Here is a 21,770-nt window from a genome sequence, read left to right as displayed (position 1 = left end):
ATCTTGACAGTACAAAAAATAAATAAAAATCACACATTTTCCTAATATGAATTTGGAATTATCTTCTTTAAAATTTAAACTTTTAATGATACAAAAACCAGCCAGATACAAATAGTATAGCCAAAGAGCTTTAATTACAAGTTCATACATACTATAATGCGAAAAGACTTTTCCCCAACCTATTATTAAGTATATATTTGGACAAATTGGTGCCATTCTGCGGGATTTGAACACCAGCATAGTCGCATTGTTTGACACGGATACATTAGGCATCTTTATCCTTATCCTTTAGACTACAATGACAAATAAACAACCACGCCATATATAATATTAGATCAAAACTCGTCGAAGAAGTCGTCGTGGCCTAAAGGATAAGACGTCCGGTGCATTCGTGTTGAGCGATTTTTCCAATGAAATACGTATTTAACAAATGTTCACGATTGACTTGCAGGGTGAAGGAATAACATCTTGTAATAAAAATGAAACCCGCAAAATGATAATTTGCGTAATTACTGGTGGTAGGATTTCTTGTGAGTTCGCACGGGTACGTACCACCACCTCGACTATTTCTGCCGTGAAGCAGTAATGCGTTTCGGTTTGAAGGCCGGGCAGCCGTTGTACTGTTAAAAGTGTGACCTTTCAACGTATGTTTCAAGGTGGGCGGCGTCATTTACGTTGTAGATGTCTATGGGCTCCGGTAACCACTTAACATCAGGTGGGCCGTGAGAGCTCGTCCAACCATTTAAGCAATAGAAAAAAGCAACCCGAATCGATTACTCTTTTGTTTTATTTTTTATTGCTTAGATGGATCGACGAGCTCACAGCACACCTGGTGTTAAGTGGTTACTGGAACCCATAGACATCTACAACGTAAATGCGCCACCCACCTTGAGATACAGTTCTAAGATTTCAGTATAGTTACAACTGCTGCCCTACCCTTCAGACCGAAACGCATTACTGCTTCACGGCAGAAATAGGCAGGGCGGTGGTACCTACCCGCGCGGACTCACAACAGGTCCTACCACCACTAAAACATGACATGTTGACATTTAAAAATATCGACGCTTGAAAGGCAAACGTGACTAAGCGACAATGCGTGAACTTTACAGGAGACTAATTTAAAGTTGAAATACCTGAAAAAAAATCTAGTTTAACGAATCTATCTGTAGGATTGAAATGATTTTAATAGACCTAGAAATATTTTTTTTTTGCGCGTCGAATATGGTTATTGCCTATCATTTATGTATAAAGCAGTTATTGTCGCTTAGTCACGTTTGCCTTTCAAGCGTCGATATGTAAACGATCACCTACCTTATCTAGACTTTGTATGAGCTGGCACCAGGAGGGTTCGATGACCTCGACGCACATGTAGTACTGCAGGTGCTGGATGCAGCTCAGCATCCGCTGGCGCAGAGCGAACGCGTCCGCGTACAGGCGGGCCTCCGAGAACCGCTTCACCACCTTGTTGTACAGCCACACCCTGGCGCACCGAGGGAAAATTGATCAAGCGACAACGATTAGCTTTTGTGCCACGGAAAACATATATATATATATATAATACTTTTCCGGGACTTTTTGGCGGGAACGCGAGGAGTGAAGTTGTGTGATTTGTTTTATTTTGTCTATTTAGTGTTTCTTCAGGTTTAAATGTGTAATAACGGTGGTTTATTAACTGTTTAATATCTGTGAAAGTGCACAAATGTGGGAAAATGAAACAAAGCTGCTGGACATAACTTCTCGGGTTCCTCCAAAAAGTCCACTAAAAAAATCTCAGTAAACGACTGGCACCATTTTACTGAGATTATATTTCATCCCATATCATCTCATTTCATTTAATTTTATCCCAGTTGATTAATGTCTCAAATTAATCATCTTCATTTCATTTCATTCCATATTATCATTTTTCATAAAATTAAGAATATTAATTAAAATAAGACATGACTTAAAAGTATTAGTTACCAGGTCATAAAATCCCTTAAAAAAATACTTTTTCTATTTAATTTACTAGGAATTATAAACAGGAATTGTAAGTTTAACTAAACTAAGTAACTAAGCATGGCGTTGCTCTGAAAACAAAGATTTTATTATTTTAATAACTTAAAAAGTACACAACAGTAACAGTAACAGTACAATCACATTGCAAACCTATAATAGGTATCTCACGTGAAAACGAAGAAACGACATTTAAAATCCACCACTCTTAATTCCTTATAATAATTATGCAATTTAATACCAACAAAGTAACAATATGTCCGAACATGGCAGACGTCAACCCTACAATATGCAATGCATGTCACCATTATCGACAGCGCCATCTATATGATTACATAGGAGCTATAGAATGCTGTACAAAAGTACTATAAAAAATATAGTATCTTTACATATAGATAGTATATACTTTTTTTATTGTGATAGTTAAGTAAATCGAAGACAGCATGAGAGACTAACGGTAGGCAGCGGCTTGGCTCTACCCTTGGCATTGCTGAAGTCCATGGGCGACGGTAATCACTCACCATCAGGTGGACCGTACGCTAGTCTGCCTACAAGGGCAAAAAAAAAGTTTAAAAAAATAAGACTACAAGACCGTGAGATAGGTGAGGACCAAAAGTCATAGATTAGGTTTGGGGCCACTCGTGAGGAGCACTTGTGAATATCACGTAGCCTGTTTGTTACTGTGCTTGTAGAGTAACATACAGCGACCGAAACGTCGCAGTATACCTCAAGAGACGAGGTCCGAAGTATTAATAATTTTATTAAAATAAAATATCTTCTGAAACCGGAGCCCATTATTGCTTAGCAACCTTAACAAAATGGAAGGTAATTTTGTAAGAATAACTTTGAGGTTTGATTTCATAAAAATATGTTGTTAATTTATTGTGCAATTAATTTTGTCCTACATTTATGCGGCATGTATGATTCATGGCACAATCTCTGCTATGTATACCAGTAGCCACGAGTTGATAGACAATTGATTTTTGAATTGTTCATTTTTTTTGTTTTAGTCAATATATCTTTGTAAAACTTACAGACTATTGTTACAGTTTTATGATAGTATAGATCTAAAACGGAATACAAACTTGCAAAGTAGTCTCTCGACGTGCTTACAATAGAAGAGATGTCTGAATATCATCTGATAGCAAGCGATGGCCTTGTGGTTGAGCACTAAGGACACCGGCCACTTCACCTCCATGCCGAACGAGAATGTCTCTATGCCAGTCAACGGAGGACAATCTTTGTTGTGTTTGTATTCTGAAATATTAAACAATTTAGATAAATATTCAAGATAGAAAAAATAATATTATTCGATATATATATAAAACAAACATATTCGCCTATTTTCTCTTTATAGCGACAATAAAACTAATATTTTTATACCGTACAATGAACATCTGCTGGAACTTTTGATGTTACGACTTTTTTCAAACATAATATTCATATTAATTATCTTAAGAATAAACAATTTAAATGAATCTAGTAGATACATTTTGTATGTTGTGCAATTAAATGAATAAAGTAAATTCTTCAATAAATTTTTTTATTATTTTTAATAGTAGCAGTATTTCAACAGTGATTTTCATTTTTATATTATATTCGGGTTTACAACAAAAAACGTTTTGTATGTTTAGTCCTCTATGCGTTTCCAAGCTATACATACGATTGTGGTGAAACTTAGTAGTCGTTTTTGGCCCTTTAGGGATGACTTATATCATAGAACCATGTACGTGCGACGGCTAACGCGCGAATAATGCAAACAATTTGATGTTTCTCATACAAGTATTTATATATTTATTTTATTTATCTCTATTTTTAAATATTATAGGTACCTTCCTCCTCTTCTGTTTCTATGGATAGGATTTTGAACATTTGGAACTGCAGATCGTACGGAAGGAGTTCAACTCTCATGTCTTCATTATATGGATCATGACTGGCAGCGGAGAGCCTGTAGAGAATACAGTTTCATTAACCTAGGCTGTTTATTCTAACTATACATTATGTACAGTTCTCAAAAAAGAAGACCGCGGGAATAATATAATAGAATATTCTGATGCGATAATCTTAAAAAATCTTAATTGCAAAATTTAGCAAAAAAGAAAAAAACACTGTTTGGATTGTTGCACAATTAATACAATTATTTAATTCGGAGCTAATGTCTTACAGATACAAAAGTTAACAAAGCAAATTTGGAACGAACCGGGTAACAAGGAAACGTAAAATTAAACAGGCGCTTTTTTTTTAGTAAAGTTTGCAAAATAGGAAAATAAAAAAATAAAACTGTACCTAAGACAAAGTCCAAGAAGTGACTCCAACTTGGAGGGTATAATGTCGTCTATCTTCTTCGATAACTCCTGATCGGTCGCATCCATAAATTGCACAATGAAATCGCCCTGGCTCATTAGGAAGTAGTTTTTGACAGACTTCAATCGACCCATCAGATCGTATTCTTTGAGTAGTAGCTCCAGCAATGATTTACTTGCGAAAGCGTAAGCCTTCTGTATTATAGCACCGTAGTTTTGTTCTCTTAGTGAGTATTTTATTTCGTCTGTGTTCGTCTTGCTTATTGATTTTCCTGAAACGTAACAAAATTTACCAACGATGTGCGATCGACTCCAACACTTCACTGTTAAAAGATCAATAAGTATGTACACTAAAAGCTCTTTATTCGCGGGGTATGTGTTGCGTAAATATGCCGCGAAAACAGAAACTGTGAATATGGAATGGTAATTTACATATATGGGATAATATGTTCCTAGGTGACAAAATAAAAATATACTTTAGGCATAGTTGTAATAAAGACTATGTTACTGTTTTTTTTTGTCCATTTGACAACGCTTTAACAAAGGATATTCGATTGAATACCTACATATTGGATTGCTTTTTGAAGTGAAACTTCTTAAGGCGTTCTTTCCTTTCAATAAACTTTTTATTATGTACCAAAAATACAAAACTTTTTAGAGCATAGATTATAACCAGACTTATTTAGTTTAATTATTTATTGAAATTTCATCTTATGACGATCGCATAGATATCTATAAAATAGTAGAACCAATTGTGATAAGCTGAAATAATAGATAGCTGACCTTATTTTGTCTTTGATGTCATTGAACTTCATTATCTATAAATTGGGATTTAATTAAAGATTGATATCTCAGGTGTAACATTATCAAAGGTTATCTGTCACATGATCAAATAAAAGCATTTAACCTTTTTTTATCAAAATTTAAAACTTACCACACTGACTGATAACGTTCAAATATTTTCCAGTTCGAAGAATAATGTCAGTGAACTTATCGAGAAATTTCGGTACTCTGTCGCTTTGTATACAATATCTCTTCTCCCAATAATCAGCAGAATAATCTACAGGCAGCTCTTCTTTATTAATTAGCTCGTTATCTTCTATCATAAACTCCTGGTAAAATTAATTGTAATTCTTTTGTTAGTTTTTTTTTCTTTTGCTATTGTTGGGTTTGTCCATCACAATATGATTTTTTTATATTTTTTATTTAATGCTTAGATGGGTGGACGAGCTCCGAGCCCACCTGGTGTTAAGTGGTTACTGGAGCCCATAGACATTTACAACGAATATGCCGCCACCCACCTTGAGATATGAGTTCTAAGGTCGCAGTATAGTTACAACGGCTGACCCACTCTTCAAATCGAAACGCATTACTGCCTCACGGCAGAAACAGGCAGAATGGTGGTACCTACCCGTTCGGACTCTCAAGACGTGTTACCAACAGTAATTACATAAATTATAATCTGGCGAGTTTGATTTTTATTACACGATGTCTTTCTTCACCGTGAAAATCAATCATGAACATTTGTTAAGTACGTATTTCAGTAGAATTAAATTGGTACCCGCCTGCGGGATTCGAACACCGTTGCATCGCTAGATACGAATGCACCGAACGTCTTATCCTTTAGGCTACGACGACTTCTGACTTCTTCTGAATGCGGTTGCTTATCTTGAGACAGGTCACAGACTCAATGGTATATAACGACTAACCAATCAACAGGACAACAAGACAATCAACAGAACAACAAAACAACCAACAGAATAGTGATGATGTGCTGCTCACAGTATGCCCTACCCCTAGTAACTATTTAGCTACTATTTATTTTTATTTTAAAATATTTATTTTTGATAATAAATCTGTCACTTACAGCAAAGGAAATTACAGAAGAGCCAGATAATTCTTTTCTTAAATGAACATAAATAAATCTAGTAAATGTATGTACCTGAAATGGATCGACAATGGTTCCTTTATGTATCCACTGATCCAGGACGTTGAGGTAGGGCCGGCAAGCGCGTTCTGTTAAGAACAATGATATCTCCTGTGCACGTGCGTCGCCCATTAATGTGTTGGTTTTGTCATGCAGTACTGTCAGAACTGCTCCACCACGGAGCTCACTCTGTGGATATTAAGTAGAAATTCATAGGTACTTGTGAGATTTAAATGGATTTAAAAAAAAAAAATATTCTTATTTTTCTCTCACATTCATAATTTAATTAAAACAAATATCAAACAATGAATTTATATAATACTAGCTGTGCCCGTCCTTTGGGCAGTTAAAATTAACATTATTATTTCTCACCCTCACAAAGATTCTCATCATTAACGCCCCCGCAATTGGTGTAAGGAGTTCATCACTCATATAAATATTAGCCTATCCATTAAGTACATGTATTTTCTACATAGATACCAAGTTTCAAGTCAATCGGATGCATGGTTTAGTAGTTATAACGGAACATCCGTAAAAACCACTGTAGATTTATATATATGATTTATGATAGATGATTTATTTTCTAATAAAACCTAGCACCTTTAATATTTGGTAGAAGTTTTTTCATTTACTAAACCATTATCTACTTTCACCATCTCTTCCTCTACCTATTCGTTGATATTCAATTTCAGCTACGCCCAGACGGGTAGGGGAGCTCACCTCAGTAGGTGGGCTCAACCTGAGAGAATTCGCTAACACTAACCCTAGCAAGAGCAGTTCTTCGCGGAATCTTTTACCATCACTAAATGTGATAAATATGTATTTGTTAAAATCAATCTTAGTGATAATTTGTTTTTTCTTAAAGTGGAAAACAACAATTGTAGCAAGTTTCGAGAAAATTTCACAAAAATGCGCGATTGCATCTATGAGGAACAAAAATTCATTTTTATAAATAAGATATCAAATACTGTTTTCCCTTTACAGTCGAGACTGTATGCGGACTATTTAATAGAAAGGGGTTTCTAGCACCCCCGAACCTCTGCAATACCAGAGTTAATGTAAATGTTGCATTATTCCACCAAGTTTTTCGCCGGATCTTCTCAGTAAGACACGATTCCGCTCTGACAGTAGATTCAGCGTAGCACTGCTCCTGCTAGGGCTGATGTTGGTAATTCTCTCTAGTTGAGCCTGTGAGCTCACTTACTCGTCGGCGCGTAGTTGGATAGCCTCTTAGGCTATCAAAGATTACGGAAAAAAAAAGGATTGGACTTTCACTATTCGCAGTTATGATTTGAATTATACTTATTTACGCTTTCATGGAAATTTTTTAATTTCCGTTATGCAATTTTTGTCTTTTCTGGCAATTAGCTTTTGTCTAGTTATGGCGAAAATAGCGTTTAAATCTGTTCGTACTTTATCACTAGATAGTATAAAACAAAGTCGCTTTCTCTGTCCCTATATCCATATGTATGCTTAAATCTTTAAAACTACGCAACGGATTTTAATGCGGTTTTTTTTAAAAGATAGAGAGATAGAAGAGGAAGGTTTATATGTATAATACCATCCATTAAATAGTGGAGAAATCAATAATAAATTACAGTTTCCGAAGCGAAGCGAGGGCGGGTCGCTAGTCGACTATGAAATAGAAAAATATCGTTGATAAATAAACACCATGATCACAAAAATGCAAACGATGAATCAAATTCATATTACAGTCGTACTTACTTTTCCAATTTTCGTAACTATAGCGGCAAGAACTTGCATAGTGTGCATTGTGGGTAGCACAAAATACCATAATTTCTGTAATGACAAACTTCCCGTCATATGTTCCGTCTCCAGTTGCGCGATCATAGTCTGTAATTAAGTTCGTTATTTTATTTCTATACCAAACTACTATTTTATAATTATCACAACAAACTTTGTTAAAAGTTAATTTTTATCAGAGTCCATTGCATAACAACATGAAAGATTGAAGCTTAAGGTCATAAATATCTTATTTTACTGCATAATGGCTGTTTCATACTTAAAACCAGAATGTGTGACTGGTCCGTGGTAGACATAGTAAGATAGTGGAACTTAAGTGTGCAAGCCCACAATGGGCTGTCTCACAAGTAATAATAGAAGTAATTACTTGTTTCGGGTTTGCTTTGAATTACATAAAATTATTCTAGCATCGTAATTCAAACGAGGCTTGTGGAGAGTATTTAACGGTAGGCAGCTTGGCTCTCTCCTGGTATTACTGAATTGCATGGGCGACGTTAACCACTAACCATCAGGTGGGCCGCATGCTGATCTCTCTACGAGGGTAATCCAAAAATATCCTTTTTTAATTTAATAATTGAAATTTATGTTAAGTGCATTTGTACGCAAGAATTATGCGCCTGTTACAATTCAATATTTCAACTTTTACAATTGTTCCACTATTGACAAGAACACTAGGTGACATCCTTAAGACCAGTATAACTTTAAAAATAATGACTTTGTAGTGGTAGCTGTCATAGAACACAAGATATTTGACGGATTTCTGAATTTGGCTTACAACATTTTCAGGATAAAATTGCATGTATACAAGTTGTGAACAACAACAGTAGGACAGTCGGTCTACCAAGTAAAATTTCACATGCTCGGTGGAAGATTTTTCCTCTGTCATTAAGCCTTCGAAAACTTCAAACAATTACTAATTAATAGATTACCAAAGAAAAACTATAGCTGCTTAAATTCTAAAAGAAAGATATGTTGTGTTCATTCCATAGAGGCAAATAGAAAGCTATTCAAGTAAACCTACATAGTAATCCTTCAGTAAAATTTCAATTGCAGCGACAAGTGCATGTAAAACTTGACCAGACCACATATTGCAGTGTTCTATAAATCTCCTGACTATGGAATAATTAGAGGCCAATGGTAACATTTGTTGTACAATCTGTTTTAATGCGTCATCTACATCTTCTGATATGAGGAAAGTACGTGCATCATACGTATCTTTTACTGGCTGGTGTACTATGTAATTTCCAGGTACACCATAGAAAATGTATAACAGCTCATCTATAAGGATATTTTCTTGAGACGCAATGGGTATACCAGCTGAAAAACAAATGTAATACTGCAATTAGTTTCCAAATGACTTTACGTGCAGTGCAAATGACATGAATAATATTACATTTTAGTCTTATACTATGCGAACACTTATCTGACTGCAAAAAGGATGGTAATTTATTTTAGTAAATATAAAATATTTTTAGTTAATATTTATCAATAAGCAGTATGAGACAAAAGCATAATGACAGCATCAGGGTGATGGATTGCAAAGAGGAAAGTGTAAAGTACCATATACCATTTAAAATGCATCAAGGTAAACCTTCACTATCTATCACTAGCATTTGTCTATCCAACCTAATCTAAGAATCGACTATGTACTTTAGTATCTGATGCAGAAAAGAAGTAGTTTTAGTTAATGTTAATATAAAATATTTTCATTCATAATGCAACAGCACTTAATTGAAGTAAAAGTAATCACTCAGTAAATATATAAATAATTAGTTAACAATGGTTTGCAAGCAATTGTATTGGTTTGTAAATCACATCTACGTGAAGTTTTTTGTGTATTTAATTATGGAATTGGGAGTGAAGTATCGCTGATAACTGGTGATAACATACGAACATTGCTGTAGTGTAATTACTAGCACAATTTTTACAGAAGCTACATATTGTGTATATAATCAGCGAGAATATCCATTTGTGACAGTTTATAATCTTTTTATTCTTGGACATACCTAATGATGAAATTATAGGCACAGGGTCTTTTGGGAAGTCCCATGACATGGCAGGATGGTCTTTTTGCCAGTTGGGTAAATCCAAGCTGCTGTACCAGGTTGGTTGGAGTCTGGACTCCTTCTCTTCAAAGGACTTCATCACAAGTTTCTTACTCTCATCCACAGCTTTCAATAATTTGTCCTTTATCTGTAAAATCCACAAAATCAATGGCACAATTTATTGTAATTTTACATACATAAATAATTGGTTATATGCAACAGTTATACGTAGGCATCAGAGATTTTCAATTTCCTCACCAGAATTGCTTGCAATACAAGTGCATTTAAACAAAATGAGAATAAATCAATATCTGATAAAAACTCTTACATCTGCTATTTAGATAAAATACTTGTCAAAGCATCAAAACCTTAAGTGGTCAACGCACATACAACTGTCTGTATCAACATTACAAGCATTTTACTGCTCCAACAATTGCAAAACATCATATTCCAAGTACGGTGTGTCTCAGAATTAATAATAAGAAATAAATATGAGAGGTACTATATAAGCTAATATTATATATGGAATAGACTGCACAGGTGTGTTTTTCTTTCAAAAAACTGTAAGCAAAATTACAATGAAACAAAAAGTAATTTTTATTGAAAGTATGAACAGTAAAAAATACTAACAATTTTAGTTAACAAATCCTTTTATCATTAAATTCTTAAAATTATAATTTGGTACTTAAGGTTTACCGATAAGTTCAATGCTGTGACTATTCAAAAATTAAGTAGCTTATACATAAAATCAAGTGTGATAAATATTTACCTGCGGCAAATCTTCTTTTGTGATTTGATGTTTGTTGTCACCCAAAATAGGTTTTGGTGCAACTTTTGGTTTTGGTATTTTAGCCTTTCTTTCATCACAAACTAATTTGTAAAATAGCACTATTACATCAGACAGATTGTCGGTACTGTAAATGGACCATTTATGACACCATTAGTATATTTTATTCTATACGGAACAGAATAACAACTGAGTGTTGTATGCAGTTATTTCCCTTCTACCAATTTTTATTTCAATTATAATAGTAATAGTATTTTATTTCCGATTAATTTTTAGACTAGCACCTAATTATCTGGTTGATATACAATAATATTTTTTATAGAATTTATGACTTTTAAAATCTTATGTTTTAAAATCATATTCTTTATTTGTCTCAGCAGGTGTTTGGTTGTAAAAGCCACTTAAATTGTTTTCATATTATATATTCGTAAATAAACAATGACTTACTTTCTGTTTTTGAGTTCTTCATACTTTTTCAAAAAAGCCTTCGCATTCGATGCCTTCAGTGCCAAACGTTGTGCATATTCATTAACCTGTTTTGAGGACAGGTTACAGTTTCCATAGTTGGGATCATTCTGAATGCAATCAAAAACGGAGTCGGCTTCCAAGTTGCATCTAATAATGTAAATAGCATTCAATTTAAATTGATTCGTAAACCAAGTTCGTCGTACCAATATTTTACCCTTTATACATTAAGAGAAAAGTTAAGAGACTCACCCTAATGCATCTAGGAGCTCTTTGATAGTACTCTGCATATTTATTTTTGGTATTATCCAGTTTTGATACATCTAAACATATATTATTTTCAAATTCGCGTTATGTACATTTTGCATTGCACCGTTTGACAATTCAATGGTTTGACATTAGTAAATTCTGTTAAAAATTAAAATCTATTTTTGAAAAGTCAATGTCAATGTCAATTCCTTTTTTTTTATCTATTCTAAAGGTAAAGAAAACATAGACCGTACTATTATTATTTACATTTTCATAACAGCTTTAAGCTATGTCAGTGTCTTAACGTTTTGCCTTCGTAGTGTTCGCACCCTTAAAATCCGATTTTTCATAAAGTTGGATACTGACACTGAAGGTTTGCTTGTAAAAAATGACGGGCAGTTGTTTCTAGACTTTTTAGCCTCGTTCAATTCCAAGAATCTTCATTAAGCATCAGAGAATGTAAAGAGGCTTCAATTTAGCAAAATTAGAGAAAGCATGTGTTATGATTTTATTTTAGAACGTGATATAAGTCTTTAGGAAGGTACTTTAAATCATATTTCGGCCGCTAAGAAGTCATGGGCTCCGTTCAGGCGCTCTCTCTCTCTGTCTTCGGTCGGTCCCTCACTGCTGAGGATCGTGACTCCGTTCGATTCCATCAACCAGCTGTCTCCATCGATCCCGTTTTGTAGCTTGGTGGAGTGCGTCGCTGACAGGTATCCCCAGTTCCTCCACTATTTGGTCCGACCATCGTTTGGGACCTCTACCCCTAGGCCTTTTACCCTCTATTTTATCGGTCACCACAAGGCGTTCCAAATTGCTGGTGTCCCTGCGTGCAACATGACGCTGTTCAGGCGCTAAAGACTACAAATTACAAGATGACTCATCGACCTCCTTTAAAAATCAGTTACAGTGTCAGTCAAGAATGTGCCGTCACATTCTATGAGCTCCAGTAACCACTTACCATCAAATGAGTCATGAACTCGTTCACCCGAAACCACATTAAAATTTGTGCACTTTGTCAATTCCTACTTGGTTAAAAATTAACACAAAACAGTTAACTCCCGCCAAAAATTAATTAATTAAATTTAAGATTAAGCTTCCGCTTTGAATTATTTTAGCATCTTTTCAGGATCTACGAACACCAATAGTACGAGGATTGTTCTCTTAAATGTATAATGCATTTCTGGTAGAAATTATGATTTATCTAACGTCACGTGATCATCGAAGTTCATTAACGTCAAAACGTGGATATCGCGCTTCATCATAAGATAATTGTAAGGCCAAAGCTTCTTTTATTTAAGGGTAATTCCCCCTTCTAATCAAAAAGAAATAATATTAGAATAGGTGTTGGCAACAGAAAAGACTTTTTTGTAAAGTTATAGTTTGTTCCAATGTAAGTGCCTTGAATATCCCTTAATTATCAAATTTTTGAGGGCTACCATAGGGTAGACACAGCACAAACTCTAAAATACTTTTACATTAATACCATTAGAATTTCTTCTACTACTGAGACCGGGCAAGAAACCATGCATGCAAAACCATGTTTTGAAAAGAAAGCCATTACTGAATTGTGATTTCAACTTCAAGATAGATGGTGGTATCCACGTTGTTGTGTCCATTTTGGTTGCCACTTAACAGCTACTAGGCCATCAGATCGACAGCAATAAAAAATTGCCATCGAAAAGGCCCTTTATCAAAATCACGTCTTTCGCAATGGAAGCACAGTATTTTTTTTTTTCTTGAACAATGAGATTTTGTACAAATAGAATGTTTTGTCATTCTTATTAAAACTCAAAAGTCGCCGATAACCTTTTTTTCGTCACAGCGCCCAATCACAAAAGCTTTGAGTAAAATGCGGCAGCAGCTCTCAATAGGTGTCCAATATGTTTTGATTGTTCGATTACGAAACTAAAAGACGTCACTGAAATTATAATTCACAATATAAAAAGAGATTATGTTTACAATCAGAGCAACATATCCATCAAAAATATTTTGCCGCCACAGGAGGTGTTTGATTACAGGTTCCCAAGATTTTTTTAAGATTCCTTTTAAAAGCAAAACTCTTAAAAAACAATCCTTATTATTTTTTATGCCGCCGTGGGTCTGGGCCCCTAGTGCCTGTAATGTAAATCCATATTTTATTCATTTTGGTTATAATTTTAAATATTTTGTAATTGCAATAAAGGTTGTTTAGTTGCTATTTTTTGATATTTAAAAAGTGAATCCAATAGGATTTCATAGTTCAGGTCTTAATTGAAATATAGAAAAATAAATCTGGGTCGAAAAATCGTTAAAATGACAGGCTTCCAATAAACACCTGACTTTATGGGTCCAATGAAAAATGGCCTGCCTGCCTTTGAAATCCGTTTGTGTGATGTTGGACAGAGATCGCCATTCTTTCGGTTTTTAGTTTATGCATTTTATACTACCAGTCTATAAATGCCGTACTTTTATTAGACTTGAGACGTTTAGTGATTAATAAAGTGGGTGGAGACGCGGAAGAAGCTAATTATGGAACTTCCTAGAAGCATCGCGTTGTACGGTGAATTAATGTGAAGAAGTAGTTTATTGAGACGTGGTTGCGTGTTAATTTAAATACGATATATCATAAAATACCTTCTTGAGTTGAGCTTTGTTCATTACATTTTCCAAACTACACACCTCGTTGCAGTATGTAATGTAGGTAAAATTTATAATTAGGTAGCCACCTCAGAATGCAGAAAAAGGTTATCCTGTATTCTGAGGACATCAGGAGTCATTAACACTACCGTTCCCTAACTTCGTATTCGTGAACGGGTTTGATAAGCCCAGTCAACATATCAATCATAGTACACAGGCAGTGAGCGATACCAAGGGATTTGTTAATGTAAAACGATGTATCCGCATTGCCGCATGCCGACCCGTGCGTTTCGACGTCCAATCTGAATTACAATGGACTGTGTGTATACTGTATTTACAGACTCCAAGTGGCCGGCCTGTCCCTTCGGTCGGAGCGTCCGTATCCGTACGGAATAAGAAACAGTGTTACTGTTAACTGTATTGTTCGACGACATACAAAACAATGTATTTTTGCCCAATATGGATGCGCGATTATGTCAACGTATGTGTTCTGTTTTTAAATAATGACCAACGTCGTGGACGCATCAAAACTCGCCGCGAAGCACCCGCAAGCTATCAGCATTTTAAGTGAGAAGGGTAATGGTTTATTTATGAGCACACCAAGTAGCTGATGAAATTAGTAATTTATAGTAGGTATTAGTAATTACAGTACATCTATGAATAGTATTAAGTGCCATGTTATGTATATTAATTTTATAAAAAAAAACCTATTGACATCATTATTTCTAATTATGTCATCGCCTAAATAAGTAGGTAAGTATGAATACCACCCGAGTCTCGGAGAATTGTGTCTCGTGAATTAAGAACAGTGCGCAATAAACTTAATATTGTGTAGGCAAATACCTAAGCGAAGTAAGCGAAGATTTTGTACTTAACAATGGCTCAGTATTCCCAATTATAAACATTAATTTCTACAGTAAGTTACCTACGGAGAGAACCTATATAGAAATACAGCAAATACGGGTACTAATTTCCGTATAAAGTAAGAAAACCGTTATTTTTATTTCTCACTATTTATTGCATCTTGTTTAAGATATTAAGTAAAATATATGTACTTCCGCTGTATAACAGCTATGTTTGTACAGAAGCGCGTAATACACAACCGGCTTCGCACTTTCATTTTTGATAGGGCTCAGGGCTTGTCTCCAGCTTCGTACATTGGGTAACTGCGAGAGGCGTATCGCAATCAGCACTTGATGTAATCACACTGCAACCTTCTCGCTGATGCAAGACCCGACGGGGTGTTATTGCGGCTTTTTCACTTCCTACACACTCTTGCCAATAGTAACACTTTTCTAGGGAAAAAAATGTTTTTGCTCAATTTAAACTAAATAATAATTGTCGGACGACAGCCCTGGTTAGAGCAAAAAAATCACTCCTCGTTTTGAATACAGACTTGAGTTTGAAGTGTCAATTTTATTGGACTATTAAATTATAACCCATACACGATCGCTAAGTTTTTACGGAATCTTCGAGCATTGTCGCTCATTTTGGCGTCGCTGGTAGAGTATAACTTGATTGACATTCAACATGCGTGCTTGATGACATTTAAGTAGCAATTTGATTTAAATTTGAACTTAAATTTCTTGCAAGCTTGAAACATACCTTACAATATAAAAAAATATTGAAGTCTTTGAGCACTTTAGACATAGTTGTAATAAGGTCTATTTTACATTTTTATTAGTCAATTTGACGACGCCTTTATGAAGGATATTCGGTTCGATACGATTTACTGGTGGTAGGACCTCTTGTGAGTCCGCGCGGGTAGGTCCCACCACCCTGCCTATTTCTGCCGTGAAGCCTAATGCGTTTCGGTTTGAAGGATGGGGCAGCCGTTGTAACTATACTTGAGATCTTAGAACTTATATCTCAAGGTGGGTGGCACATTTACGTTGTGGATGTCTATGAACTCCAGTAACCACTTAACACCAGGTGGGCTGTGAGCTCGTCCACCCATCTTAGCAATAAAAAAAAAACCAAGCGTATTTTGTACATAGATACCAACTTTTTACACGTACTTATCTAGATTGATAAAATTATACCGTTCTGTTTATTTTAATTAAATTCCGGTTAAAGAATTATGATAACTGACCCCTTTGTTTTAAGATCCACAGTAGAATTATAAATATGACTTTTGGCGGGAACGCGAAGAGCGAAGTTGTCTGAATTGTTTTAGTTTGTTTAGTTTTTCTTCAAATGTGTCTTCTTGTTTAAATGTGTCGTAATGGTGGTTTATTAACTGTTTAGTATCTGTGAAAGGCATAAATGTGGGAAAATGAAACAAAGCCGCTGGACGTAACTTCTCGTCTTCCAAAAACTCCACTGAAAAGTCTCAGTAAATAACTACCATTTTACTGAGATTATATTTCATCCCATATCATCTTATCTGATTTCATTTAATTTCATGCCAATTGATTAATTTTTCAATTTGATTAATTTCATTTCGTTTCACTCCATATTATCATTTTTCATAAAAAAAGAATATAAAAGATTAGGTTTATGGTATGGTACCTTTGGCTTTCCAGTTGGAAAAATAGAACTAGGTACTACTATAATAATGACAAGAGTTGAAAAAGGTCATTGTCAATTAAAAACTATAAAAACAAGCTGACATTATTAAATCGGCTGTACTCCGCTGATATATTAAGTGTATAATCTACGCTCCGCTGTACCGTACTAGTTGGTAAAGTTGAAACGTTTAGAGTTCCGGTGAGTTCATGGAAATGTCCATTTTCACGGTATGTATGCGGCATCGCACTGGCGCACGTGGCCTACAGGCAGAGGGACAAGGGGACGGCTTGAGGCGAGAGGGACCGAGGTCGAGCAGGAGTCGGTGACCGCACATGCGTCGTCTTGCATAAGGAGCCGCCTGTCTTTGTATTCCAGTAAGGTCGCTGGTTCCCCTGACGAGTATGGTGCGAAACTATTCTTGTTGACAATTCTCGCGTACCTGTTAACAATTGTTATATTTTTGTCATTGAAATAATAATGAGCACACACATGATAATTTTAAGTTCTGGGATAGTGTACAGTTTAAGGTGTTTTTATATCAATTAATACTTCTGCATGACAGTAAGAAGTTTCGACAAATGGATTTCAGTTTTGGTAGACTAATACTATTCAAAATTCAGCTTTTAAATGTTATGGACCAGTGGTAGTAAAACACCCGGTGTACCCCCCGGTCAAATGAGATGAGATATCCCGCAAGCAGGTACCAAGTAAATACATATCTAAGACGAGTTCATGAACGAATTCTGCGATAAAGGTGTCACAAAAATAAAATCTGCAAAATTTACAACGTTGGCGTAAACCTGGTTTCCATCAGTAATTTCGGTTTAATCTTGTTTTTTTTTTTTAATCATATTCAATTCAACGCAGGAAATAATAACGTTTTACGTTTTTTTAATTTTTGTGTTTAAGAATGTTTCTTATGCACAATATACAAATGAATATATTCCACAACATACAAACTCAAAAATTGCAAAATCCATTTTCTATATCTATTTTCCTTCAAATAATATTGTGGCGCCCAACGTGTTACTAATTATACGACCAAATCAATCAATAAACAATTAATAGAAGCGCTATGGTTTAGAATATTGAAAAATAAAACTAAGGTTTTTTAAGTACATATATAATCTTGAATCAGTATGCAAAGAGGACCCGTATTTCCTTCTAAATGCGTTCTCGCAACCGTTATGGTAATTTAATTGTACTTATAGCATCCCGCTATAAGCATCTGTAGAATAATTCTAGAAAATTATTTTTATTTTGACTAGTAAACTTTTTTTATTGCTTAGATGGGTGGACGAGGTCACAGCCCACCTGGTGTTAAGTGGTTATTGGAGCCCATAGACATTTACAACGTAAATGCGCCACCCACCTTGAGATATAAATTCTAAGGTCTCAGTATAGTTACAACGGCTGCCCCACCCTTCCAGCCGAAACGTATTACTGCTTCACGGCGGAAATAGGCGGGGTGGTGGTGCCTACCCGTGTAGACTCGCATGAGGTCCTACCACCAGTTATTACGCAAATTATAATTTTGCGGGTTTCATTTTTATTGCACGATGTTATTCCTTTACCGTGGAAGTCGATTGTGAACATTCAAGTACGTATTCCGTTAGAAAAATTGGTACCCGTCTGGGATTCGAACACCGGTGCATCGCTCAACACGAATGCACCGGACGTCTTATCCTTTAGGCCACGACGGCTTAAGTTTCATCTATACCTTCACATTCTTCATTTGAAATACGTAATAATGATTTTATTTTTATCTTTTGTTACCATACAGACTTTATGTAGCTACATAACTTCAACATTTAATTAATTTAATATAATATATTTATAATAACTTTAAATAATTTGTAAGTAATAGTTATTGTGTAATAAATAGTACCTTACGATTATAAACAGAAAGGCCGTTGACATCGCGAATCAAGTCGGCTTTGTGCCAAAACTGAATAATAACCATGTAGAAACAGTCCAATCGACACGTGTAACAAGTACCAAATTGTATTCAGGATCCTTGTTTGACGATAGAATTCAAATGCGATATTATTATTTCAGGCAGCTTATTCACTTGGAGTAAGAATTAAAACTCTTATATCGCGCGGAGACCTGGACCATGAAGAAAGCCGATCGTGACCGAATTGATGCATTTGAGATGTGGCGCTGGCGAGAGATGCCAGGAATTCCCTGGACAGCACGTCGCACCAACGTGTTGATTCTCCAAGAACTCCAGATAAAGACGAGGCTTTCTAACATCTGCCTAAGTTCTGGAATTTCTGGAATACTTTGGCCACACTGCAAGAAAGGATAACCTAGATAACGAAAAATATTAAAATTTAAATTCTTTAAATATCTTTGAAAACAGTTAAAATATATTTGACTTTACCATTAAAAAAAATGTTCAACAAACCAACAACCAATTCCCGTCAGGAAATTCCTATCGCAAAGTTTTATTCGGAAATTCTTACACGAACTAAATTTATAACCTTTTTATTGTTCTGTCGATGCGGTCACTACGATGAGTAACTAAATAGTGGTTGATACAACCGTGACGTTCGTAGTTTATTGATATCAGTACAATGTAAGAGGCAATAAAATTCAAATTAATTCACTATGGAACCTAAAGAATGCGATAACTTCCTTGCTTGTAAGAATTATTATTTGAACTATTAACAATGCGTACACAAGGGTCAATACACCGCAAATTATAATGTACATTAAAATATGTCTCGTATTTAAATTATGTTACAAATTAAGGACAGTCGAAAATATGACGATCCAAATAAAAATGGATATGAACGTTGCCTAGCTACTTTGGTGCTCCATTATTCACATTTGATTTATGTATTAATGTCGCTTAAGCACATGTACAATGGAGTTGAATTTAATAAAAAAACATGATAGCTAGCATAGCGCTGAGTCATTGTAAACAAAAACTACCGTGGCTCCCTAAGGTGGTAGTTATTACGAGCAAGCATAATCTTAAGCTTGGAAACAAAAATAAGAAATGAGGATGAAGCTCTATTTTATTGTAATTGTCTAACTAAGTCAGAAAGCAATTGGATATAGTACGATGCTCAGTTGGCTTAAAAATACCCGTCAGGTTTGAGCCCCGTGAGCTCACCTACTAGTTAAAGTTACGCTGACATGGTCTCTCTAGAGTTCTAGACCATCAGCTTAGGTAGGTTAAAAACTTAAAAATGTGGGAATAAAACTAGCGCTATGTGGGCTCGGGGTGCATGCCGAATCTCTTCGTTCCTAACGCGGGCGTTAAAACGAATTTTGTTCATGCATTGTGCGTGTGTCACAAACATTTATATACGCAGAACATAAAACTAATTTGTGAATTCTTTAAATATTACAAGATTTCGCTGACGGGCCATATTCACTTTACCTGTCCATTTGGACATCAGCTGCATAAACAATTTAGAAGTGAATTTATTAGTAAGAAATCAAGAGTAAACAATTAAAAGTAAAAATAATTATAATTTTTCAATTAAAAACTGAAATTGCAGTGATTTAACGCAATTTAGTGGTTTTACTGGTGGTGGGACCTCTTGTGAATCCGCGCGGGTAGGTACCACCACCCTGCCTATTTTTGCCGTGAAGCAGTAATGCGTTTCGGTTTGAAGGGCAGGGCAGCCGTTGTAACTATAGTTGAGACCTTTGAACTTATATCTCAAGGTGGGTGGCGCATTTACGTTGTAGATGTCTATGTGCTCCAGTAACCACTTAACACCAGGTGGGCGGTGAGCTCGTCCACCCATCTAAGCAATAAATAAAAAATTTGGCGGTCGAACATATTTATCTATACTAATATATAAATCTACGGTGGTTTTGACGGATCTTCCGTTATAACTACTGAACCATGCATCCGATTGACTTGAAACTTGGTATCCATATAGAAAATACATGTACCTACCTACTTAATGGATAGGCTAATATTTATATGAGTGTTGGACTCCCTAATAATAATGACAATAAATAATAATGTTAATTTTAAATGCCCAGCGAAGCGGGCGAGTACGGCTAGTCTTTAACATGTTTTCTAGATATTGTTATAACGTCAGATGCTTTAATTGCAAGTTAGGTTGGTATTACCATTTTTTTCTTTTTCTTTTTTATGATTCAAAGTTTTTTTGTGGAATGAGATTGATCGCATATCAATAATATGCTTATTCTTATTGTTTAAAAAAATGTAAGGACGAATCTCTATTATATAGGTATCCCTAAAATGACATTACTCGTGTTGGAGGTAGATTATGATTGTGAAACCACATAGCTCTTTTGCTTAACAAGGTTCAAGAAAGTAACTCTAGTAGCTTTTGAAAAATCATACGAGGAAAATAATGTAAATTATAAAATCCGGTTAAAGTAAATGGCGGTAGGAACGTCCATGCGCACTTAGAATACTCCTTAGGAATATAAACGACGATATTTGGCGGTGACTCGAGTTACAAACTGAAGTTAATTTATTACGCTCGTGTACATGGCAACATTACACACCTACGTATCATCACGTAGATGCCATGTGAAAATTGCTTTACAGCCATTGATACTCAGAATGTTGTCGTAATGCTTCCGGTCACATAGACGTGTTATTTCTTCGAAAAATGCCTTACGATTTTGTCGTGATTTATGATGACGACCTCTTCGATAAAAAGGTGTGCCTTCAAAAATTTTGTGATTTAGAATAATAACTGCTATTGACATTCAGCGCTCGCCAGAGTTAAACAAATTAGAGATATTTTGCAGTTATTTGGGAATTTGATAATTACATTCAGAATAACATTTCGTTTATCCTATGAAACTTCTTACGAGACCGTCATTAAATTAATCTGTAATCTCAAAATATGTAATAAATTTTGTTTTGAATTAAAATTTAATTTAAAGGACAAAAATGTATTGTTTATTTCTTTCTTAACGCCGCTTTGCAACATTCAAGTTTCAATTTTTAGCACTAAACAGACGAACTAATTATTTTGCCATCCTCGACGCCGTTGCCGTACATTTCTGCCTCCTCAATTAACACGTACAATTAATTTACAATTTTATTGAAATTTCTAAGCTCTAAATAAATCTCTAACGAACAATTTGAGATTTCTTGA

At 35.1% G+C, this 21,770-nt stretch overlaps 1 protein-coding gene and 1 long non-coding RNA gene across 3 annotated transcripts in view; one reads left to right on the top strand and one right to left on the bottom strand.

The window, feature by feature from the left end:
* LOC101736809 (gamma-tubulin complex component 2) overlaps positions 1-11,692 on the bottom strand; it is a 35,160-nt gene extending 23,468 nt beyond the window's left edge. For both annotated transcript variants that reach the window (XM_012691811.4, XM_004927772.5), the window contains exons 1-12: positions 11,536-11,692; positions 11,266-11,433; positions 10,801-10,945; positions 9,993-10,179; positions 9,008-9,303; positions 7,948-8,076; positions 6,238-6,411; positions 5,230-5,407; positions 4,279-4,567; positions 3,825-3,940; positions 3,078-3,249; positions 1,312-1,480 (exon numbers count right to left, since the gene is read on the bottom strand). In XM_012691811.4, coding sequence (XP_012547265.1) covers positions 1,312-1,480; positions 3,078-3,249; positions 3,825-3,940; positions 4,279-4,567; positions 5,230-5,407; positions 6,238-6,411; positions 7,948-8,076; positions 9,008-9,303; positions 9,993-10,179; positions 10,801-10,945; positions 11,266-11,433; positions 11,536-11,606 — 2,094 coding nt within the window. In that variant the 5' untranslated portion in view covers positions 11,607-11,692. The remainder of the gene's footprint in view (positions 1-1,311; positions 1,481-3,077; positions 3,250-3,824; positions 3,941-4,278; positions 4,568-5,229; positions 5,408-6,237; positions 6,412-7,947; positions 8,077-9,007; positions 9,304-9,992; positions 10,180-10,800; positions 10,946-11,265; positions 11,434-11,535) is intronic.
* A 2,157-nt stretch (positions 11,693-13,849) lies between these two features.
* On the top strand, positions 13,850-21,563 carry LOC119629410 (uncharacterized). The gene is made up of 2 exons (XR_005245410.2): positions 13,850-17,362; positions 18,721-21,563. It is a non-coding gene; the product is annotated as an uncharacterized LOC119629410 (long non-coding RNA).
* Positions 21,564-21,770: the final 207 nt, after the last annotated feature.

Source organism: Bombyx mori, chromosome 13 (genome assembly GCF_030269925.1).
Source record: "Bombyx mori chromosome 13, ASM3026992v2".
NCBI lineage: Eukaryota > Metazoa > Arthropoda > Insecta > Lepidoptera > Bombycidae > Bombyx > Bombyx mori.
This window is presented reverse-complemented; position numbering and strand designations above follow the sequence as displayed.